This window comes from Stegodyphus dumicola, chromosome 7, assembly GCF_044657685.1.
Source record: "Stegodyphus dumicola isolate Sdum_Otavi_A_Nest chromosome 7, ASM4465768v1".
NCBI lineage: Eukaryota > Metazoa > Arthropoda > Arachnida > Araneae > Eresidae > Stegodyphus > Stegodyphus dumicola.
The window spans coordinates 153836822-153863457 of NC_140774.1; the positions used below are offsets into that span (position 1 = coordinate 153836822).

The following is a 26636-nucleotide window of genomic DNA, read 5'->3' on the forward strand; positions in this document are numbered from 1 at the left end:
CACTTTTGGGCGAACGTTAAAATCTGAACCCTATCACATATTTTTCAATTGCGTTTTCTTTTTTAAATTTCCCCTTTACTTGAGATTTTCGAATTCTAAATTAAAACCAGTAATCGTTTTAACTGCAAAACTTTAAAAAAATTACTTTCATTGACGTTCAACAGAAGCCTTTTAATTTTTTCTTCCCGTTACACACAGGTATATATTTGCTCTCTTAAATTCGTTTTCTCATTCAACAGATATTTCAAATTTTGTTTGATTAAAATCGTTAAGACTGAGTGAGAGTTATTTTTTCCCCTCATTTTTACTTCTTATTCTTCAAGTAAGGAATCGAGAAGTTCTTTAATCGGAAATCGAGGAATCGAGTTTCGAAAGCTTTTAAGAGATGGATTTAGATTCGAAAAAAATTGGGATACTTCCCTCCTATGGCAATTAAACACAGTTTAGTTCTACAGCAAACTGTATATACAGTGATCTCAGTACCAGGATTACAAACTTCTAGGCTAGTTGAGGTGCAACCAGATGGCTCGGAATCTCATGGCAATGCTAAGCCGGAAATGCCTTTCTTAATGTGAAAGATGGCTATAATTCGGACGTTCTCGTAAAGAAGCTTCATTTCACATGCGGATATGAACATAAGGACGCGGATTTAGCCAATACGCATCTGGTGAACAGGCTACTCAAACGTTACACCTGCCAGCAATTGATTGCGCATACTGGTCCGACGCATTAGCCTGGTCAATCACCAATTTATCATGTTGTAGAGACATTAGGTTATTTTGGAAGCAGGCAAGGCGAAAAATATGCAACGCTTTCTCCGAGAATCGAACCACGGACCTCTCAATTACGCGCTGAGCGTGCAGACCACTACACCACGAAGGCTCGCTAAGACGACGGGAGAAACATCTTATAATGTCATGATGATTTCTTCTGGAAACATAAGGAAACACTGGTGTATGAGACTTCCCTTGACAGCGCCGAAGTACTGGTTGCACTCATCGCAGTAGCTGCCAGGGAAGTCCGAGTTATGTCTGTTATCGTCCAGAATATTAACAATTCCATGCGCTGGAGACGTGAGGCCTAGTTATAGAAGGTAGAGGACATTCCCACAAGTTCTTTTTTTGTGTGTGAACGCACATTTATTACCAAAATACATATGCACTTGGACAGGGTTCTTCAATTTCTGGTATTTTCTGTATACACTATCACATGCATGTATCATCTTTGATCCTACAGGGCTCTATGTGATCCTATAGAGCTCTATGCGATATAGGGCTCTATGTGATCCTATAGGACTCTTTGCAATATAGGGCTCTATGTGATTGACTCGTCTGAAACCAACTTACCCCTGGTACAAGTTTGAAACATTGATATTGATGCATTCTGCATTTATTCAGGAAACCATATTACGGATATAACGAAAATACTAGCCATGTTTTCAGAGCAAATTTAGTCCTACACAGTTGACCGTAACATTATTCGTTGCTGTAATGTATCTTTTATCTACAATGCCTTTAGTGTGACACTTCAGTTTGATTAAATTGCAAATGTAAGAAAAACAGTATTCAGTGACAGACTACCTATACATATAAGTACCTACACATATGGTGCTTTTATAACTCTTATTTTTCTAATATTTTGATCAAGTTTCATCTGATCTTTCTGATATGCTGATCAGGACCTTACAATTTCAAATATTCTGAGGTAACTCAGAATAACCAATTAACATGGTTAGAAAAAAAGCCCGAATAATTATTAAATGTTACGCTGTCTTCTAAGATATGATTCTATAAGAACTCTTTATCCATTTAAGTGCGATGGTAACTGACTGCGATCTGCTTCCGTAGTTAGAAAACGACAAGATTTTGTTACAATAATCTGTAAACAGTAACTAAAGCCCAAGGTAGTGAACCTCAAGTCATATTTCAGTAGATACGATCTATTTATATAAAACACAGATGATGTGCACAGTACGATAAAAAATTAAATAGCAAAATGTGCACCAGAGCAACAAATTTAAGGCAACAAAACAAGTAAAAAGTATGCGTTTTGTTGGATAATTTTGCACTGAGTTTGATTTAAACACTAGGAGAGAAACATTTATATTAGAAATATGTGTTAAAATGTTTATGCATATTTATCCAAATTTGGAATACGTTAGGGAAAAAAGCAACCTTTGTCTGGCTTAGATTTTGATTACAGCTCAATCGATTTCGAGGGATAATTAAACACAGATCTTTGTTTTTCAGAATAAAAAACATTTTTGAATTAAGTTAAATAACTTCGTAGTAAACAAGTGAAAAGAACTCTCACCTGCTGCTATACATACAGGGTGTTTCAGCAAATGGGTTACAAACTGTGAGGAGAGACAGAGTACACCTAGACGATGGAAATCACATAGCAATGCATGGTCGAAAAGGCTTTCCTGGCGCGGTAGTAATAACACAAAACGCAAGAAAGGAAGAACGTGAACTGGGTGAGGAAACGTGCTTAGATCCCACCATATCACCATTCAAATACGCCACTATTAAGTTAGAGGACTGTTTCATTCGTGCTTTTAAAAGCTAACAGAAATGAACGAATCTATCTTGAAATAATGCTTTAGTCTCTACATGTTCAGAAATTGACCTCAAGATTCAAGAGTATTAATCGTGTACTTCATTTACTAAATTTAATTCGTTTCTTCACGATAAACATGCGTATATTTTTAAGAACTGTGTTCTTTAATTCATTTTCTCATTCAATAGATATTTCGAATTTTGGTTAAAACTTTTGAATGAAAGTTCTTTTTTGAAAGTTTTCTTCTTTGATCTTCATTGGCCTTTCCTCTTGAAATACATTTACAATTCCTTTTGGTGGAGCTAGCAAAATATCATTTAAAATTCCATCACTATTAAGATAAAGTTAGAAAGAGATTATTAAATAGTAGAAAGAAAGGCAGTATTTTGAATACATTCTATTACTTCGAATGCAATGAAGAAATTTCTCAAATGCCAAGTACATTTTCTTTGGAAATCAAATCCTCAATTCTAAATCTACGAAATTTTTAACAAAATTCGAAATTCCCGGTGAGAACTTTTAAATAATTTTGCGCATTAAGTAGCAATATTATATGTATGATATTGTATGATACGTAACTTGTAATTGCTTTCAACAGATGGCAGCACACATTCTACTATGCTAATATGAGCTTCGAAATGCCTGAAACATGATAGAAATCATAATCTTGACCCACACTGTTGTTTTATTTCTTCAGATATTAGTGACAATGAAAATGTTTTAAGAATGAAGTTAAGTTACATGGCAAGTCTTAAACCCTGATTAAAAAATTCTTCTAAAAGAAACACTGGTGTATGAGAGACGTTATTTAAGCTCTGGATATAAATTCTTCCCACAGATGGCAGCACCAATTCGAGCTATAAAAACCGTCCCTAATAAATACAAAAGTAAGCCATGAAAATTCTTTTGGGATGCACTTTCAAGTCAAATATTTTCAGAACAAGTTTTTAAAAAAAGTTTCATAAATTACTTAAGAGCTTCGGACTTAAACGTAATTAACACGCAGATATACACATAGTAATTAATGACAAATAAGTTTAATATATTTCAGGAGTTTATTTTATCATTGATAAAATCAATTATACCTTTCGACTTATACATCTGGAATTTCGAGTTTTGCATTTAGGTATTGAATAGAAATAATACTCTTTTTTATGTTGAAATTACTGCTATTTATCATTAATTGCGACTGTGTGAATAAGTTAAAAATTTTAATAGCTTCTCGACTATTCTTTAATTCACACTCTTCCACATAGTGCCAATTTTTTCCCAGCTTTCGGCATAGTAAACAGTTTGCGTTTTCTTGAATTTTAAATCTATTTAGGTATACTGTGAATCTACCGTGACCTGAAAGGATCTGACAAAGGGCTTTATCGGTTAGGGCTTTCATTTATTTTGAGATTTCAATGCTTTCCAAGTAAGCCTTTCTATGGTTTGAATCTTTCCATTCTTTTTATTCCCATTCTTTTTATATATTTAGCTCCATGTTCCTTATTGCTTTCCATTTAGATCCCCGATAATCTATTCCTTTAATATTTCTGTCAGTAGCAGCTCTTCTGCAAGGGCATCAGCCCGATCGTTTCCCTCATATCCAACGTGTGCTTTCACCCAAGAAAGTTTTATTTGATACTTTGTTGGAAGATTCCTATACAGTTCTTTCACTTCTTGAATATCGAAACTCGGCTAGTACGGACTGTGGCTGATTGTGAGTAATTCATCTTGATGAGCAGAATTGAATTCCTTTAGTTTGTATTTTTTTGTTTTCTATTTCACATCCATGAAAGTATACAACAAAAGCCAATCCAATTTCTTCTCCAATCCCGGAGCCATCACTATATATGTCAATTTCCTCTATTGTTGTTATCATATTAATATAAGGGATCGATATTCTGTCCTTTAGGAAAATTAAATTGATATTTAGGTTTTCAAATGCTTTTCTTGTTACAAAGTAATCTTCGTAGACTGTACGATCTTTTTTGCTAGTCCTTAATAAAAATTTTTCGAAAAAGAATTTATAGGCTAAGGAAAGAAGGGTGAAGCCCGCTAATACGCAGAACACCTCTGTGGAGATGGTTCTAGATGCTCGGGTCATACACAACAGCCAGCTTCTCTGTATGGTTTCTAATTTCATCTTAGGCAGCGTAGCTCTGCCGCTCTAGTTTTCCATGCTCCAACCTGTTGTGATCACCGGAATTATAACGTTTTTATAGATTTTGCGTATTATATAACTTTTTCTTGCTAAAAAGTCCTGTATAAAATTACGTTTATAGAAATTCAAAACTCCTTCACTTTTTCTATGAATGTAGCAGAAATGTTCTGTAAATGTTAATTTGTTGCCTGTGATTACTCCCAGGTATTTCATGCTCGTTACGAATTTTATTTTTGTTCCATTATACAGGAGCGTTGGATTTCTTATGCGAGTTCCTCTTCTGGGTTATAATATTGCCGAAGTCTCGTCAAGGCTAAATTCCAGGTTTTCTTCTCTGTTCCACCAATCTATCACTGTAACTATTTCCTGAAATTTCTTTTCTAGTTTTTCAAACGAGGCTTCTTTTATAAGTAGCAGGAGATCGTCAGCAAAACATAGCATTTCTGTGTCTTCTGGTAGGTTCTGTGAGATCAATTTATTCATGATCAGCGGCGAGCTACATGACCCATGCGGACACCATCTGTACAGAAAAAATTCCACTGGATTATAACCCATGGAAAATATAATTTTCCTTTTACTAAAATATATTTTTTAATAATTTATAAAGGTCCTCCGTAGAGTGCTTCTTTCGTAGGGAACTGGAGAGTGCTTCTTTCGTAGGGAACTGGAGAGTGCTTCTTTTAAACCCGGAGAGTACTTCTTTTAAAATAGATAGCCAACTAACAGTATCGAATGCTCTTTATATGTAAAAGGAAATTGAAGAGACGTGATACTCTTTTTTGTTGCTAGTCAGGTAATTCAGAAGCTGATGCAATGCGTCTTCAATTGATCTTCCAAAGACGAATCTGTTGTAATTGTTATTACCTTCTTCTCTTGCCATTCTCTGCCTATTCTGTTCTTGTGACATTTAAATCTATATCAGTATCACTCAAGAACTGAATGTCCGGTTCATTCGAATCGCCATCGAAACCTTCCTTAACGTTTTCCGATTAATATTTTAGAATTTTACTTTTATATTTTTACATATACTACTTCATTTATTGCCTCGATTTCTTCACAATCAGATAAATCTTCGATTTCTATATTACAAAGAATCTTTCTCCATCATCGAACCAATGTCATTGGCTATACTTTCGACCAAGCTTTTGCTACTCCATACCATGCCATCCAATCCAAAGCAGTGGACGTTTTCGAGAGCTTCCTTTAATCATCATCTTCCTCAGGAAGAGTCATGAAAAGAAACCTAAAGACTAAGCTAACTAAACCTAAAGATGCAACTCAGAGTTTTTGACAGCATACTAGGATTTGCGCGTGTTTGTTTCTTTACACTCTTCACACATAGCGTTGAGTGTGCTAGCGGGGACACCGAAATGCTCGGATTATCCGCAAACCGTATAATCTGAACTGGATAACCGGAATACACTGTAAGTATTTTACTGTGGATTACACAAAAGAAGCTTTTTGAATTTTACTAGAAATTTCTATGTTACACAAAATAGTCTTGGAAGGAAATACGTATTAATAAATTAATACGTATTAATAAATACGTATTAATTTATTAATATTTTTTAAATAATATTATTAATTATTAATACGTATTATTTAATTAGAAAAAGGGAGGAAAGGTGATATAAACTGCAATTAGTTTAAATAATATTTGGCAGCAGGGAAGTTAGTCCTTAACTAATATTCTCTCATCACACCGTCGCAAAAACTTTGAAGTGAAAGCGTACTTAAAAAATTAATTAAAGTTTATTATACGTATAGCATTTTATTCGAAACATGGTTATCCATTTTATTTGAATTTCCAATGACACATAGTTTATGCCATTTCACTCCCAGAATCCCTTATTTGAGTTTTAGATTCTTATAACTTTTCCAAAATTTAAAAATACTAATCTTTGTTATTATTAATTTTTTTTTTCGTTATTCAAATCCTTCTATACCTAACGCTTTAACTCAAAACTCAACTTTAACTTAAACGCTTTAACTCAAAAAGTTTAGAAATCTTTATTTTATTAATTTATCTTTATTTTATTGAGAAAAGAAAGGGAATATTGCAATTCCTGGATCACGAATGTTACTTCATAACAGTCCTTGATTGCTATACGCATAAATTATTAATATACTAATTCTAGAAATAACCCTTTCCCATCTAGACTTATTTAATTCATAAAGATTGTTTAGAAAGATAAAAAAACTAAATTATTTAATCAAATATTATTTTTAATAATAATATTTAATTATTATAAAAATATTTGATTAATATTAAATTAATAAAATATTTTTATGTAATTTTATTAAGAAAATGAACTTTAAGCCTCAAGGTTTAATTATGCATTTATTTTACTGAATTTCGGTTACATTATTTTATTTTAAAAAGTACAGTAATACCTCGCATAGTTCGGTTTCGTTAGTCAGGAATCTATATAATCCGAGAGGAAATTTTGAAAACAAGTTCAGTTTTTAATTCACTAAAATACAAATTAAATCTAAAAAAATAATATAATTTTTTTTTTAATTTATGAATGATTGATCCCCCCCCTCCCATTTATACAGCCAAGGCTATTTTTGTGTGTTCCCCATTACCCGGATTTAAAATTACCCTATAAGGATTTTAAGTTTTACTAACGTTTATTTTATTTTTTAAATTTTACTGTCCTTTATTATTTTCCACTTCCGGCCAGAATAAACGCGGTTAGTTTTAGTATACAAATTGAGCTTGCAAACTGTTAAGTATTTAACTTGTGGCTTTTAAGCCAAGAAGAAGTTAGCTCGCCACTTTATTTCACGCGAGCTTTTCAGTCAATTGCTGTCCGCCTTTAAGGCCAGAAATTTAGTCATCTTGATATTGAAGAAGTATTGTAGTTTTCTCGCATTTTGCGTAATATACATACGTTTAAAGATCTAAAACGCAAAATTTAGTGTTACTAGTCTTTGTAAAGTATTTGAGTTTAGCTCTTATTTAAATTTAGTTAGTTTGTAGTTCTGATTTTTTTACGTTCAGAAGAATTATTTTTTTTACGTTCAGAAAAATTTTTTTTTTACGTTCAGTTTTTTTATTTTTTTTACGTTACGTTAAGTTAGCACTTCGTAACCCGAAGTGCGGAAGCAGCTGTAAACTGTGAAGAATAAAGGGTTATTAAACCCTTCCCATCTTTGTCATATCTTCTACAATTTCATTGAACATAGTTTAAAGTAAACTCACTGTTCTACTCAGGACACTCACATGTTCGCCAAACAGATTAGAAGAAACAGTAGTCCTGATAACCCTAAAGGATGCATTTTTCTAGCATTCCTTGTTGTGTATGCACGTATGTTCGGAAAGTTCACTCTTAAGCCTACAAAAGAATTCGTAGCTGAAATTCCATAAAAAATTATTGCAACTGTTAAAGTATTGTCAAAGCATATTATACGTTGATCTCAATACTGAACGTAGCGTTACGATTCTCCAGCTTTCCAATACGCTGGACGATAAAGAATGCAATTCGTTACCACGAAGGAATGTCTGAAAAGGAAAGCCCAAAGAAATGTGTGGATTTTGCTATTACAATTTTTAGAGAATGAAAAATGAATCACAAAAAGCACTCAGAATTATTCATAGTAGACATTTGAAGTCTACTAGGAATAATTATATATAAAATATGTCATAAGTACTTATGACATCAAATATGTCATTTATATGTACTGAATTTTTAATAATGGCGTATTACTTGTATTTATTGATGAACTAGTAGAAAATTATTATTCACTCATCCAATTATTGTTTATATGTACTTAATTCGACGATTAGTCCAGGATATTAGCAGAAATTATTATTTCGATTATGCAAGTTATTGCTATAAAGATATGTTTTTAAAGACTGTATTCTTAAATTTATTTTTCACTGAAAGCATGTCTTAGTTTTGCTTTAATTAAAAGAATTTAACAATAAGTAAAACATAATAGAAAAAAAATATCACATATAAAAGAAATATAACATAAAAGAACATATAAAAGAAAAAAATATCTGAAAAGCTTTCAGATTTTATGTTACATCCAAACAGGCGTTTTGCCAACGTTTTGTGTGTTACCTTTATTTAAAAATATGTTCTTCGCACTTAAACCATGTAAAATTCAATTCAACAGCAATATCAGAAATTATTTAAAGACAGCCTATCTTTAGAATTTTTGATAGACAATCTCACGCGCTGGAGATACAAATGTTTTTTCCCTTACAGCGTTGCTATTGCTCGCTTTGAAATCGTTGAGTTTGTAGAGTTCCTCACTGTATAATTCTAAGTTACTGTTAAAAGTGAAGAATCTTATAAACTGATAAGCGAATAATCGCTTGAGTTCGTGTGATAAGAAACAAGAAGATAGAAGGGTAAACTATAACCCTTTATTATTCCAACTAAAATTTAACAAAACTCCGTCTTGTACAATAAAGCCGACACTTCGGCTTTGAACTTAAGGGACTAAGAATAAAACTAAACTAATCTAAACTAAAGAGGTATAGCGGAAAATATCAAAATTCTAGCAGAGTTGGCCCCTTAATGTTACTAGACTGCGAAGCTATCAAGGGCCCAAAGTACGGCCGAGCGTGATAATAGCTTACAAGAGAGTAGCCTAAAAAAGGCGGACGCGTGCAGACCTGGTATCTCTCTCTCTCTCTCTCTCTAAGAGACATGGTATCTCTATCTCTAAGACCGAAGAACTTCGCGGATACCTCTCTTCCTCATTATGTATTCAGACGTGGTTCTAAAACTACGTTCTGGCCGGAAGTAGTAAGTTGAAGTTAAGAATCGATAGGAAAGGAACTTTAAGTCAAAATTTAACTGTTAATAAAATTAACATAATCCTTACAAGCTTCTTAATTAAAAACTGAAAGTTTTACAAAATGTGAAATAGATAATAAAACAAATTCGAAATTCAAAATTCGAGCTTCCAGGTGCCAATGTTCGGGTGAAGGATTACGCTATTCAAAATTCGACGGCTCTAGGTCCTGTCGTTTTTTCACGATGCGAGAAACATACATACATTCATGGACATTCTCCAATTTCTTTTAAAATAATACAGGGTGGTAATATTTGGTAGCAACAGTTTCAAAAGTGATTCAGCCTTTTACAGTGATTCCCGTTTCGTGACAAATAGCCCCTTCTGAGCTAACGCTCTTTAGGTTATAAATCTGCTTTTCTTCCTTTTAGCATTATTTCTAACTCAAGGATTCGAGAGGAAAAGCAATTTGAGATTCGGATGCTAAAAATATAGTGTTCTGCCGGTGGAGGTTCTGAGTCAACCTGTTAGTTTAAACTGAAGTGTAAAAAGTCTTGTCAAAGTCCTGTACAACACTTTGACCTTTAAATTTAGTGTTACGTTATCTTTTAAGTTCTCACTTTTAAGTGGTTGATGACTGCAAGCACGTGAGTCCGTGCCGTCTGTAAAATTTTGTATTTAACAAAAGGGTCTTTTACACCCTTCCGCTATTGTGTCTTTGCGGGTATTCGCTAAGATTAACACTAAAATAGAACTAGTTACATTGGATGACAGCGAAAAAGGACTAGATCTCACAGTAGTATAATAATGACATGTATGCCAAAACTTCCTATAGTTTTGGCATACATGCCTACTTATTTTTAGAGAGATTCTCACCAATATACCTCTGCCAAAGTAGCCTATTTCAAATTAGAAAGCGGCGATTAAATAAGAGAGAAGCACATAAATTTATAAATTTGACTTACTGTTGGGAGTGACGTGGCCATTTGGCCCAGGCTGTTCTCGATGTAGATCAGTTCCTCTTGGCTAATGGTTGGATGTGTGGAGGGTCTCTCGAAGGTGAACCACATCCAGAAGATGTACCAAATCAAGCCAAAGACACCTAAAATCCAAAGAAATATTGTGCATTTTTTTATTGTAATTTGCATTTTAAATTAATTATGTTAAAATATATGTATGTATATATACACACATTACGAATATGTGTACGCTTTAGCGGATATTAATATAATTTATGCTGATTAATCCATTTTATAATGAACTAAATCAATACTTTCCAACTCTACCGTGGTTAACATTTAAAGCATAAACCATCAACCAGCGCTTCTCTGATGGCATGGTGGCTTTGTAAAATCATTAGGTTCACCGAAGCAGGAAACATGAAAAATATACAATATTCTCTCTGGGAGTGAAAACGTTTCTCTGGGAGGGAAAAACTCTGGGACCCTCCTAGTCGACGTATTTAGGACCATAAGGCACATTTACCGCAAATACCTCACACATTCTTCTCCATCCAAATGGCGGGTGGGGTGGCGAGGACCCAACCGCCAAATCCTGATGGGGATGACCGCATTTTAGTTCAGGCGCCACTGTAGAATCATTAGGTTGTAGAAGCAAGATCCTTCTAATAGCAAGTTGGACGTGCTTTTAAATCCAGTAGAGTAGCACGTGGTAAGGAGGGAGAAGATATCCTACAGCTTTCACACAATCATGTTTTGTATGCATCATCTTAATGGCCTTTGAAAAACTTCTAACATCTCTCGGAAGTTGCAGTGTGTGTCAGACATTCCACTCTGTGTACTGCTTGCATATTTTAGAGGATATCGGTAAGCTGAGCATCTTCATTCAGTAACAATTATACAGACTTCATTAAGAATCCGTGATGATAAGCGTGTCAGAAAATGTGGCTATTTAACTCACTTACATACTACAAAATATCTTCTTGTCTATCGTAAAACGTTCCTAAGACATTCGCGATTGCAATGTAATATTATCATTATGTTTAACACTTGTGTAAGTTTCACAACTCTTATGAGATTTCATAACGTTTAATTTATTGACCTTTAAACCACTTGCCTGATAGTAAAGAACGGAAGAAAAAAAAACATCTAACTGTCAATCATAAAAGTGGCATTTAATTATCAAGTTTGAATTCTTTTTTCTTCTTATCTTTTCTACATATTTTGAATTTATATCCATACATGTATCTGAAGGGTTAAAATGATGATACAAACCCGCGCATAAACATATTACCCTCACTCACAAAATGTCCAATTTAGCGTTAGAACGTGGTAAAATCCTTGAAAGCTTAAGCATTACTTTTAGCGTTCAATAGCTTCGTTCGGTTTATGTTAATTAACCCATTTTATTATGAGTTAGATCAACACTTTCACTTTTCTATTTCATTAACCCTTACCAGGCTGCAAGTGAATTAGCGTGTTTAAAGCATAGTTCTTGAAAGTTTGAGATATAGATTCTATTCCCGACTGCCAGCGACGCTCGCCAATTGTAGTTTCTGTTGTCACGCCCTGTTAAGTTAGCATTCCGACATTACCATTTTGCTAGCCGAAATAAGATCGCTCAATTACATTTGAGCCAACAATGGCGGAGATGAATTGTACGCACAGGTTGTGCATTTTGTTAAGTTCAAGTTTAAATAAAAAGGTTATTAAAAACCTTCTTAGGACACTGTAATATTTTCATAGACGGAGAGATAATTCGTTTGTCAAAATAAGCAAAGTGTAAAGGACATTAAGTTAAATTTACGCATGATATAACCCTAAAGCTAATGCTTAAACAAGCTGGTATGATTGTTCATTTCATGGTTTTTCCATAGAACCAAGGATAAACAATTTATAAAATATTTCACAATGTTCTTTCTTTTAATTGGAAATCCTCACAAGGTGTGTTTTCTTTAACACCAGGAGTGATTTTATAAAAAGCCACTGACATTAATTACAAAAGCCATACTGTATTAAAAAAGTATTACGATAAATAAAAATAGCCTGTGTTTTCAAGAATAACGTGAAACTTTTTTTTTACTATTTGCATTTCCAGAGAACCCTTACTAGCAGGAATGACTTTACAAGAAAAAGCCGCATTTATACAGAAAAATTTTATAATAAAAATTCTCTGACTTTATAAAAAATAAGGGTAAATAAAATTATCCTGTTTTCTTCAGAATGATGCAAAATGTTTTTGCAATCAATATACCCGTAATGAGGCATATTAACAACTTTTAAGTGGGCAATCGTAAACAAAAATTGCCTATTTCCTTTAGAATGAAGCGAATTATTTTCGTAATCATCACCGACTTTTATAAGAAAACTATTTGGGTAAATGAACATCGTTTATTTTCAACAGAACGAAGCGAAAAGTTTCGCAATCATTGCATCCCTAGTCAATTTTTACCAGCTATTATCCATTTATATTATTAATGGATACATAGAAATAAACTGCAAAGTTCTGCATTTATCGAATTTTTATTGTTCTGATATGCATAAGATTTTAAATAAAACTTTAATTTTATAACCTACATATAATAAGTATGATCTTTAGATCATCAAAGAGAGCAAAATATTTTGACGATTTATTGTGATGTATGAAAAATATGAACAACGTTTTATGACCGGTTTAAAACAACTATACCATATGTATAGTTCAAACCAGCACGCGCACCTACGCACAGGAAGAGGCAAGCAAACGAGTATGTTCAAATTTCCTAACATAGCAAAAGACAGATTGATTGATAGAAGAAAATATCTGATTTTGCTGTTTATTCCTCTTGCTAGCAGATATTCGCAGATATAAGTACACAATATAGAAAGCGATTTGATTCTGCATATAAATGTGACATTTGAGGATCTTGTTTATATTGCAGTTATCTAACAAAGAAAAATGAAAAAAAAAAAAAAAAAAAAAAAAAAACCCATGCAGTCAAACCTCACGCAACTGGCCCCCAATTAACCGGTAAAAAATATTGGCATTTTTAAAGGTCTAAATTTAAATCGAAAACTTAAGCCTATGGGATAAAAAATATAGAATGTGCTAATAATCTGAGGACTTAAACGATGGAAATATTTGTACATGTTTTTCTGCAGCGTAACGGAAGAAGCCTAATCCAAACAATAAATGAAGGAATTATAAAATTAAAATAAGACTTGTTTTAATGTTTCTCCCCTGACTGATGACATTTATTAATGATTATTTAAATAAAATGCCAGGGGAAAAGATCAAGGAACTGGAACTTTTGAAGTCAAACGTCTCGTATCACATTTTTAGCGTAACTATGTTTCGTTCTTTGGCACCGAAATTCTACGTGCACCACTTTTTATAGTAATGTCTTAGTATAAAAGCTCCTTTAGGAAGCGACCATACCTTAGAGTCCTATACAAAGGTTTAAAAATTTACGTTTCGTAGTGTTTGATGAAAATTTACGCTCTTCAAGGATAAACTGATGAATTAACGTTTTGAAAATTAAGTCAAAGAGATGATATAGGAGTTTGTAGAGACATTACGTATACTTTTGGAAGCAGGAAAGATGAAAAACAGCAAATGCCTTTACCGGGAATCCAACCACGGACCTTTGGAATACCGGCCCAGCGTGCAGAACCACTACACATCGAAGGCACGCTAGGAAGGCCGGAGAAATACCTTATATACTCCACCCTTAAAGGGCGACTGAAGTTTTTAGGGGACCCAATCGCCAAATCCTGGGTGTGGAGAGTCACCATCCACAACCCTTTTAGTTCGGGAGGAACTGTAGAGATATTAGGATATATTTTTGAAGCAGGAAAGATGAAAAATAGCAAATGCCTTCGCCAGGAATCGAACCACGGACCTCTGGAATACCGGCACAGCGTGCAGAACCACTACACCACGAAAGCACGCTAGGAAGGCGGAAGAAATACCTTATAAGCTAATACAATTTTCAGATATGAATTTTGATAGAAAATCTTTGGAACACTTTTCCTGAGATATTTCAAGACGTAAACATTTCCCAAAAGAATACTTAACAATTTAAAATCATTTTTAGTTTAATAGTGGGACTCACTGCTTCTTTTAAATATTTCTTTAAAATTCTAGCTTAAATATACCGCTGTAAAGCCTCTTTTAGGAACAGAGGTGATCATAAATTTGATTCAAAAATTTTAATCTGGTTAAGACAATTTTACTCCAACTCCTTTTATTATTTCTTTGCTAAAATTTAATTCAAAATTTTATAATTAAATATCATATGTATTTTAATTACATATTATGAAATTCTAATTACGAAAATGTATGTTATTTATTTACCACTTTGCCAATTTCATGGAATAGATTCTAAGGAATTACTTTTTATTGAGAAAGTAAAAACGATTTTGAAGTCAGGTCCATATTAAAGCATTGCCGGTGTTCTATGGCAACCGACTGCCTGAAAGTATGCTCTCAATATATTATCTTTTAATTAACTTTTATTGCTGTTTTTGCAGTTGGTGGCAAGTTCATTAAGAATTCCTACAGTGAGAACCTTTTAATTTTTTTAGCTGATAGGTAGCTATGGCAACAGATTTGGATTTTCAATTTTAACGACAAAAAGACTTTGTTGTTTCCATGACAACTACAAATTTGTCGCTGGGATCAACTTTTTTTCGAGATTTCTTCGAAAGAGATTTAGCTTGGTGCCATCTCATAAAAGATAATTTTTGTCTCCAAATCCCTAAATAAAAGCTCCATTAAAAGCTGAAAGCATTAAAAAATTAGTTTTCCCGTCACTGATGATTTTTTTTGTTATGCCTTTAAACGATTCTGTAGTGAAAAAATGTATGTAAAAAGTCCTCTCAATTTCGCTTGCCCAAAATGGAAAAATGCATATTCAGTTAATCACAAATTTGTCGAGTCAAAATAAAAATATCTGACCTGTCAGAAAGTTAGCTATGGAAAAGGGAGAGAAAAAATCGATAATCATATCCAGAATTCATATATAAAATATGAAATTAGGTATATTGTCTGCTAATTAAAATAATATTTCAAATGTTCTAAAAATATCTGGGCAACACGGCAGGACACCAGATTTCAGAATTAAGTATGCACCTGTATCTACTGTCACATAAGTATAATATATAGTATATATAGTATAATCCTGTATCGACTGTCACATCACAGTATAAACTATTTCTAAGCACCACAAAAAGGAAGGAAGACTTAACATAGTATTATACAAAGAAACTTTACGTTTATTACTTTCCGCAAATACATTCACAGAAGTCACATTAATCTGACCAGTTCCTACGTTTGAAGTCAGAGCTAAATAATCAGTGACATAAAGTATGTACCAGCAGCAAGATAGATGGGCTAATAAAGTGCATTAGAGGCCCTCGGAAAACGTTTCATTGTAGTCATGAATGAATGGCGTTATTGTTGTCTTGAGTAAACAGGACAGGTTTATCAACGTAAGAAAAGGAATGATTATTGGCTATCGGGCCATGTGTGGGAGCGATTAAACCCTGTACAGTTTCTGAACTATTCGTGGTGAATGTGTATTAAGAATGGCAAAACAGCGCTATACGAAGTAAACGGCGTGGAATGCTCGGTAGCATGAGTCATAGATGAAAGAGGTGAACGGAGGCTGAGATTGCTCGGTAGCAGGAGTCATAGATGAAAGAGGTGAACGGAGGCTGAGATTGCTCGGTAGCAGGAGTCATAGATGAAAGAGGTGAACGGAGGCTGAGATTGCTCGGTAGCATGAGTCATAGATGAAAGCGGTGAACGGAGGCTGAGATTGCTCGGTAGCACGAGTCATAGAAGAAAGAGGTGAACGGAGGCTAAGATGATGTGTTCGAGCCGATTGGTGTGCTACAGTAGAGCAAGTTACGACCCAAACGAACTAGGGAAGAAGGCTTACCGCAGTTGCATCAGAAACGAATAGTATAGGAAGCCTTGCTGGATATCGAGATCCACAGAAGATGTATAGCGATTTTGCATCGGCAGAAGAGGATAGAATTTGCACGGCAATACCAGCGGGTGACAGGTGAGGAGCAGGTCCGGACACCCGGTCGGTTTGTATAGACTAATCGGGTATCGTCCGGATTCCGCAACTATCTAAAGCTTATATACTAGTACATGACTTGGTTATATAAAACATAGTTTTGGATACAACAGGCTTAAATAAAGCGCAAAATTACACACTACAAACAAATTACGCAATTATACACAGAAATACACGTTGGTTACTTTGTGCTGTATTTATAACATACAAAATACAGATAACAGGTTTGAGGACAAAGTACAGCCCATAGTAATTTTGAATAAATAACATTATGCTAAAACTTTACTGCTGCATAAATTTTGCTGTATTCTGAAAACGCCCAAAATAACTTTTTAATTAAACATTCTTCTGATCACATTGCACATTAACCCATTACTATATATAAAACACACAATACACTATAATTTTTACAAAAAATATCACACTGACACTGCACTATATTTAAGACACCTTACGAAACTCATTTCTACACTCAATACACTGTAAGTATCAGCTACATATCACATCGAACATTACTCTTGATTATATAACATAGACACTGGTAATAACTCTTGATTATTTACAATATAATTCTTAATACAAACAGCCCTAACAAACTGTTAAAAATACACATTGAGGGGAAAAATTACAGACTGCGAAAACATGCAGTCGTTACTTATTGCTATGACTATAACATACAACGTACAGGTGTCTTGTTTGGCAATCCACAGCATTCTACACATGAAGCACAATATATTTATTTCCTACAGAATTTATTCATAATTGCTTTGCTCAATATCTTTCATCACGTTGCTTTACATGCACTAGATGCATTATATACTGTACTTGCCATACACACTATACTATTTACATTACATGCTCTTGAATACATTAAGTTGTAGTAGTACAGTTATAGCTACTGTGCTTCCTGCGGCTCAAAGCATAGCTCTGCATGCTACGGGCACTTACACATTTTACGAGGTACTATTTTACTGTAGACAATGTGCTATACAATACACTATTCACAATATTCTATACAACTTGCTATTTATAATTTATAATATATATTATAAATAAAATATTGTAATATTATATTTATAATATACACATGCTTACATTATTACACCTACGAATTAATACACTCATTACAAATAAACATAACTAAACCGAGCTGATGAACATTGACGCATACGGCGAGAAACATCGGAGAACAAAAATACTCAACTACTTGAGGTCAAATGCAAGCTGGCGTAGGTAACGTTATGGTTTATATGAGTATGTAACAGAACTATTTAACTGTAATCGAACTATTTTATTGAACGCCAAGAACTATTTAACTGTAACCGAATTATTTTATGGAAACGCCATCTAGTGGCGAAGAGAAAAACGGCAGTCGACCTCCAGCCGCTGTGAAGATAGGTTACCATGTACTAGATATCTCTGTAATTCTAATGTTTGATGTTCCATTTGGTATATGTTTCATTATTTTGTATAGTTTTTGTTTGTAACCGTTCCTATGTGCTTTGGTAATAAAACTTTTTTCCTTTTAGATCTAGCCCGGCATTTGTGTCCATTAAGGAACGGCTACATCACAAGTATAATATTTCTGTGGCATTTTGTGGATCCATACTTCATTATGGATGACATCATGAATGGTATTAAGTATGCATTGACTCTCGTAGATCACATACAGCCATACATGCAATTGTTTAACTTTGGAAGGACAGTGGCAGCATCTTCTAGCATAAAAATGCAACGTATGACACATTTAAGAATGTACACGAGTGGTTGGAAGAGAACCTTTATTCAAAGTCAGCCTCTGTTCTCCAATATAGAATATCTTCATAAAAGGTGCTCAGGCATAAATGTGACCGCACATTTAAGGATCATAACGGTATAGGTACCTTTATGGCCGAACGCCTATAGGAGTATGGTTTTAGTACTCTGCCTTTGATCACTGGCAAATGAAAATCCTGCTTGTATAGCTGTGACTTTGTATAAAGTGCTTGTACCATTGAGAAAATTGTTTTTTTCAAGTTAAAAACTAATCTTCATAAGAGTGTGGGCATCTTTATATAAGTTTACTTTTATGAAGGTTTCTGTCTTAGGAAGCAGTGGCCAAACTGCATGAAGATGCCAGTATTTTTATGACTGGCAACCGTTATGAATGCATCCTACATATACTTAGTACCTTTAGAAAGCGAACCTCGTGTTAAAAAAATTGGAATCAATTACTTTAATAGCGATAAATATTTTTTCATGCATAATAAAGAGCGGGAAAGTGAAATATTACTCGTATATAGTATGAATTCGACAACTCCTCCTATTTATAATAATGCACGTGCTAGTAATTATTTACTGGTTCGTAACAGATCAGATAAAAAACTGTTATTCAGAAATACTATGGCGAGTGGGTGACCGGCTTCCTATTTTAACACGACACGATTTTACTTATTTTGTGAATAATCTACGAATTTGGTTGTTAGAGTCAGGTGAAGAAAATAAATAAAATTTGAAACATAATTAATCTGAAAAAGTTCCCTAATACAGAGAACAGAATATTCCAGGGCATTAAAATAAAATGAACAGCTTAAAAATACATTCAGAGAGAAAATTAATGCTTTTTTCTTAACAAAATGAAACAAGAAGTTAATAATTCCGCTTAAGGAGACAAATCTCCTTTTTATAAAACATAACTTTTCTTATTCTTCTGCTAAAATTCAGGTAAAGTACTAAAAGAAGACGAATGGAGATTAAGTATCACAAGTCAAGTGATAGATGAAAAGATGTTTCCGATAGGAACAATATTTGTCATTTATTTTCTTTTTTCTCAGTTTTTTTCGCTTTTTATTTTGTTTTTAATAATAGTTCAATCGTTGGGCCATGTGTGCCTTTGTTGTGATTTCCCGCGAGGGAGGTGATGGGAATAATTTTCCAGCTTACCCAATAGGCAAGCAGAGATGGCTTTGTTTGCCTCCGAAAATTTTATTTTCCTTCTGGGAGAAAGGTTTGCCGACTGGAATCAGTTCGAAAAGATGAGCCAGAATTTAAACGAGGGGTTGTATTTTCACTGCCTCTCGAGAATTATTGATCCCGGATTTCAGGTCGTTTGATTACAGGCTTCCAATATATCGGGTTTTAACGAAGGCAGTTCTAACAATTGTTGGCTAAGGTATTGTTTAACGATCGGTGTACTACAGACCTTTATGTACTTCGTTTAGTAGGTGGTTAACTGTAGGTGGCTGATGTGTGCTCTTTGAGGAGTTTGACTCTAATTTGCCTGCCCCTTCTTACTTCTATATTTGCTTGTTTATTTATTGGAAGAAAAATACATGTCTTGGGTGCCATGTTTATTATTTCACTTACGTTAGTTTTTGTCTTCCTGAAAATTAGGGTCTTAATTTAAGTTCGTTGAAATGTGTTTCAGATAATCTAAAATTTGAAAAGATGCTGGAAACACTTATCTATTTTCAATAATTTATTTTTCAATATAAAGTTGTTTAACAGCGAGGCAGTGGTATGTTCTTTAATTTTCCATTAAAAGATGTAAGATAGAAGAAATTAATTTCGACTTCATGTCTTATTTTAAGTCCATTAATGACTATCTTTTTAAATTGTTAACATTTAAGAGAATTTAATCCTAAGCCTTATGTAAAACCTTTTTTTTTGAAAAAAACATTCTACAACCGCCTTTCTCAAACACTTTTCAACTGGGGACCACATTAACAAATGAGAGTATTCTGCAAACCACTTGTACCCTTCCAAATAAATGTTTTTAGCATATGTTGCTACTAGTATGCTTAAAATTTAAAAATAAAATTAATCAGGATTCATTTAATTTCTGTAATAGATTTGAATTATTCAAAAAAGTTAATTTTGTAATAATTACGAAATAGGCGTTTTCAAAAGGTTTTTATCTTACAAAATTAAACTTTTTAAATAATTCAAGTCTATTAGGATAATGTTTACCTGGCTAACTAATAAATATTGGTACTTTGCATTAATGAGATGGATGAGACTGCCTTTTCTTGTACTACATCTATTGCGTATTTGGATGTATGCTGGTAAGCTTAAGTCTGAGATTAACACATATTAAGTCGGTTTCGATACTTTGCTTTAGTCTAAATTGGTGGTGGTAATTCTTGAGATACGTAGAAGCGAATAGAACTCTAATTTTTAAAGCACGGTTGTATAGTTCAATACATTGTGTTTTTATGTTTCCACTGTAATGAGGTCCAGTTAACCATACCTTCTGCTTAAAATCTGATGTCATTCGAGAGCTCTATTAACTGTTCTCTTCCATTCATTGACTTGTTATTTTTACTATTGCTTTTTTGAAATCTAGGGAGACCACAAGGGCAGGCTTCGAGGACCACTTGTAGTTTACGAATCATAGATTGAGAAACTCTGTTCTAGAAGATTAACTGGCGTAAAACAAGATGAAAATAATTTATGGCAGCTTTTGGTACGAACTGTGCCGTGTGTTTAAAGGTTTGCATTAATTTATGTAATTTCTGTGATATTTTGTGATTTCATTTTTTTATTTTTTAAAATTTTTTATTTAAAATGTTTTTCATGCACAATTATTTTAATTTTTCTTTTTTTTTTTTTATAAAAAATAAAACATGGAATTAGAATTTGGTACTTTATTTTCATATGATAAAATGCTAAACCTTTGTTAAACTTGCTACTGGCTTTGGTGCAATACAATTTGGTTCGATATGCAATCTCCACGAATCACTGATATGCTTTCATGCAGTCGCGGACACTTAGCCGACAACACGTTTAACAGACACGTACACTGCGCATAAAAAAAGGGGAGGGGCTTCAGTTTTGTATCTCCCGTTCTACTGGGCCGATTGATTAAATTCAAATTGCGTTTTTCATGTCTCGAAAGTGTCTCCACTTAGTATATATATTAGATTTATATATATCATTATTCTAACATAGGTATTTTGATACATAATCAGACTTTTCCTGAAATAACACACCAAATGTTTTCCATATTTCGATTTTTACATTGTACATGACAGGTAGAATATATCGGTAGTGATTTACCCAAAAAGTGTAAAATTCTGCTGTCCTTGCTTTCATACCCATATTTTCTAGCTAATATTCTCCTGTCATACTTCTCACAGTATCTCTGTGCTCATTAATAACGCTTTAACCATTAAACTTCTTTCATTAAGAAGCTAGAAAAAGAATGATCTGTCTAATATCTCTTGAGACTGCACATTATATTGTATATTCAAGGCTTATATTCAGCCGGAGACCGGCTCAGATATTTCTAAATTTTTGAGTAAAATATTAATTCCAGCTGGAGTCTCAAATAAGGCAAGGTCCTGTATTTTAACTTTTTTATTTAACTGTAACGTTAATCTAACAAGCTATTATGATTTAGATCTCTACAGTTACATCTCCATTTCCCCCTACCAGAATGTAAATTAGGTTAAGTGTATTTAAGCTGAGGTTTTTAGACCGTACGACAGAGCGTATTTCTGCTTTCCGAGGCCACGTTAATGGGTTTCGTTAGCTCAGATAACACAGAGAAGTTTTGAACCAGTTTCGCGTTAAATCAATTATTTAGCCTTTGGCTACTAGACTTAGTTTTTATATTTAATTTGTTTGTGACTTACATTTCATCGCCACAAATGGTTGGCTGATTTGTCAAGCACGAGATATGCATTTATGTGTTCCAGTGTTTTAATTATTAATTATTTTAATTATTAATTATTTTATTGTTATAATAATTATTTTAATAATGATTTATTTTATGAGTTATTTTATTTATTTATTTATTGCTTGTCTTCCCTGACGACCTTCTGTAGGGCTGTGACACATCTAATTTTAGAAATTAAACCTTGAATGTAGATTGCAGAACAGAGTTGTTTCAGACAGACATAACTTTGCTGCTGTTTCTTTGAATTTTGAACACTTAATGTTGAATATTTTTTCCTGGGCATCATTTTTAGATAATAAGAACGCCTGCCATGCTCGACGTTCAAAAATTGTTCTACCTATTCTTTCACTATAGAACAGGAAGATGATGAATCAGCATACACTTGATGAAAACCCTGTCTTATTTCTTTGGGATAACCTTTGGGATTTAAAACCTTCTTTAATGAAAAAAATTAGTTACGGACTGATGCTCAGTTTTAAACATTTCAAAATAAACTAGAGCATCACATCGTTCAGAAAATAGTGATAAAAGAACTAGCCCATTTTCCCTAAAGAAATACTCAGATTTATTCGTTTCGTATTGCTATTAAATGTTTGCAAGAAGAGTTCTAATGAACTCTTTATATGTGAAACAACTTTTTATATGTGAAATATCCATACAACTTTTTATCTGCGAAATATCCAAACAACTTTTTATATGTGAAACCAAAAAATTTTGATTATTTGTTTAATTATTTATTATGGGTTATTTATTTAGAATTCAAGTATTTATTTGCGGAAATCCTAATGCCCTCAGAAAAATAAATGTTGAGGAAACATTGCAAATAAGTGAATATCATGTATACATTATGAGGAAATAAAATAAAATAATAATAATTAAGTCATTATAATTTTATTCAATAAAAGAAATCTTCTTGATGTTATCTGAGATGAAAAAAGCAACAAAGAGGGGGAAAAATAATAATAAAAAAATCTGAAAGGTTTCAGATTTTATGTTATTCCCAAAGTGGCGTTTTATTAACGTTTCGTGTGTTACCTTTGTTAAATATCATGTTCTTTGCACTTAAACAACATAAAATTCAATTCAACAGCAATATCACAAAATATTTAAAAACAGCATATCTTTAGAATTTCCGATAGGCAGTCTCGCGCCCTGGAGATTAAAAACTTTTTTTTTTTTTTTTTTTTTTTTGTGGCCATTCCTCGCTTTGAAGTTTGTCAATATAAAAGTTCATTAAAGTTTTAAAAAATATGAAATGAAGAATAAAATAAATTCGAAATTTAAAATTCGAGCTTCCAGGTGCCCATGTTCAGGTGGAGGATTACGTTACTCAAAATTTGATGGTTCCAGTCGTTTTTTCACAATGCGAGAAATATAAATTCATGCAGATCCTTCATTATTTAATTTATACAATGCACAGCAATAATATTTGGTGGCAACAATTTAAAAAGTGACTTGTCGTTTATAGTGAAATGCCACAAAATGCCATTTTGAGACTAATAGCCCTTCTGGGATACCGCAGTTTGGGTTAAAAAAGCACTTTTTAGATGTTTTTGTAATTTGCATGCTGCTTAAAAATTTTTTCGAAATTTTATTTTGCCTAAAACTTTTCTAAAGGGGAATACCATAGAACATGTTAAGAATATATATTACTTAGTAAAACCACTGTGTAATATGTACACCGTGTCCATAAATGTCCTTACCCAGCCTTTATTTTCGCAATCACTGGTCGCACACATGTACTTAAATTACAAAAACGTTTTAAATGACGCAAAGATTTACGTTTTCCTACTCGCGTACATTTATGTAATTGTATTTTTGGAATAAAAAAATTAAATTTGTTTAAAATATGACACCTAAACTTTTACGCTTTGTTCCATCCCCTACATTTATATTTGGGAACATTCAATTCCCGCTATTAACGATAAAGCACAAAACGCTTGACTCCCGTACGATAAGAATTGACCGGGATATATTTTTATCTCATTGTGGAACTCCTCGTGTTCCACAATGTGTACCACGAGAGCGTACACAACTAAGTTATAGCCCTGAAAAAAAAAAATAAATAAATGAACAATAGGAATACAAAGGGGGGAAAAATTAAGAAAAATAAAAATAAAATAAATAAATAAAAAATATTAAAAAATCTGAAAGCTTTCATGTATTACATTACGCACTAAGGGGCGCTTTTTTAACGCTTTGTGTGTTACCCTTATTTATTAAATACCATGTTCTTAGCACTTAAATCATTAAAGTCAATTCAACAGCAATATCACAAAATTCGTTAAAGCGTTACAAAATACGAAATCGATAATAAAACAATTTCCAAATTCCATATTAAGGCTCCCAGATGCTCATATTCGGTGGAGGATTACGTTATTCAAAATTTGATGGTTTTAGGTACCGTTGTTTTATCGGAATGCGAGAAACATACATATATTTATGCAGATTCTACATCATTTAATTTCTTTAAATATAACTCAGAGCGATATTTAATGGTAACATTTTGAGAAGTGTTTCAGACTTTTAAAGTGATACAACGCAAAATGACGTTGTGAGATTTATAGCACTTCTGGGTTAACGCTCCTTCGGGCTAATAAAGTAATAAAAACAGAACTCAATAATCTAAATTGAGAATGAAATTCTGAAAAGCAGAAGTTGTCTATATAGACCATAAAAGTTCAGAAAAATTGGTGGTCAAGATACAAACAGGTGCTTTATCTTCATTGCCATGGACATGATGCCATGGACACTTAGTATATGATTAGCATCTCCAACGCTGCTATCGCAACTGCATAAAGGACTTGAAACATGTCCAAATCTCTTTAAATAGTTTTTAAAATTACCACATGTAATCAAAAATTGGGTTAATTTAAAATCTGCTGAAAATTGATCAACTTTTATTCTGTGAAAAACTGTAGAAATTGATCAATTTCCAACAGATTTGAAATTAAAATGAGAAATATTAAATATTCAGAGCCATGCACAACAAACTAAAGAGCAAAATGTTTTCACATGTACGTAACTAAAAATAAGTATTAGTAATAAATAAATAAACAAATAAAAGAATACTTTATTTCAAGCCCTCTTCCCAAAAAATATCTGAAAGATTTCAGATTTTAAATTACGTCCAAAGGGGCGTTTTTTTAACGTTTTGTGTATTACGTTTATTTATTAAATACCATGTTCTTTGCACTTAAACCATAAAAATTCAGTTCAGTAGCAATGTCGCAAAATAATTTTAAAATGAGCCTATCTTTAGATTTCCGATACACAGTTCCGCGCCCGTTTGAGATATAAAGGTTTTTTTCGTCCCCCGTAGAGTGTTGCCATTGCTCGCTTTTATATCGTTGAGTTTGTTACTCAAAAATTCGTTAAAGCTTTACAAAACATGAAACCGATAATAAAACAAATTCTAAATTTCAAATTTGGTTTTCCACATGCACATATTCGTAGGAGGATTTCGTTTTTCAGAATTCGATGGCTCTATGTACCGTTGTTTTATAACAATGCGAGAAATATACATACATTTATGCAGATTTTTCATTATTTAATTTCTTCAAATATAATGCAGGACTCTAACACTTGGTGGCAACAGTTTGAAAAGTGAAACGGACATTTATAGAGATTTAGCGCAAAATCGCGAAACGAAAACGATAGTACTTCAGGAAGAAATCCCCTTTGGACTAAAAAAAATGTTTCTGATGATAGGGATTAAGTGATGAGCATTTCTATACAGATTATTATTAGTATATTATTATTAGTATATATATATTCAAATATATTCAAATATCTTATTTACAGAATCTTACAGAATTCGTGTTCTAGACATCACTGGCAGGCATTAGTATTGGCAGCTAGCCAACTCGCAATAATAACTTGCTTTAAGTAATAAAGAAAAATATTTGTATTTTATTGAATTTTTTGTTCGATTACCAGATTAAGATACTAAAGTAATAAAAATTCATAAGAATATTAACGGCGTACGTTTAGACTTTAAACACTTATTCAATTATTTATGCGAAAATTCTTTCGGCATACCACACGTAAAGTGTTAATGAGACTAGTGGAAACATAAAAGAATACAGTTAAATGCCATTTATGAGATAAAATAAATCACCCTCTAATTATTTAATTTTTGTTTAACTGACCCTTTAATGCAAATTGAATGAAATTAATTGCTTCGGTGAATTTTTGGTGTACGGGAGTCAACATTTTGTGTTTTAGATTTGATAATGAGCATAAAATATTACTAAACATAATTACAGTGACTGAAAGAATGTATAAAAAGTTAGATTTTGTGATCTTTGCAAAATTCCTTTCTTTAAATTTAAAAATGACGAAATACGGCTATTTGGGTCATTTAAAGCACTTTTGTAGTGGAAGTATCGACCAACGGTTGATATAAAGTTTTTATTGAAATACTATAATAGCATGCTAATGCAAAATTTTTGAACACGAAATCAGTATCCTTTACCGCAGTTCGA

The 26636-nt window shown here is 32.9% G+C and overlaps 1 protein-coding gene across 2 annotated transcripts in view; it reads right to left on the bottom strand.

Annotated features, from left to right (window-relative positions):
• LOC118189372 (vesicular glutamate transporter 1-like) overlaps positions 1-26636 on the bottom strand; it is a 607793-nt gene that overhangs the window by 38378 nt on the left and 542779 nt on the right. For both annotated transcript variants that reach the window (XM_085820946.1, XM_085820945.1), the window contains exon 8: positions 10429-10565. In XM_085820946.1, coding sequence (XP_085677072.1) covers positions 10429-10565 — 137 coding nt within the window. The remainder of the gene's footprint in view (positions 1-10428; positions 10566-26636) is intronic.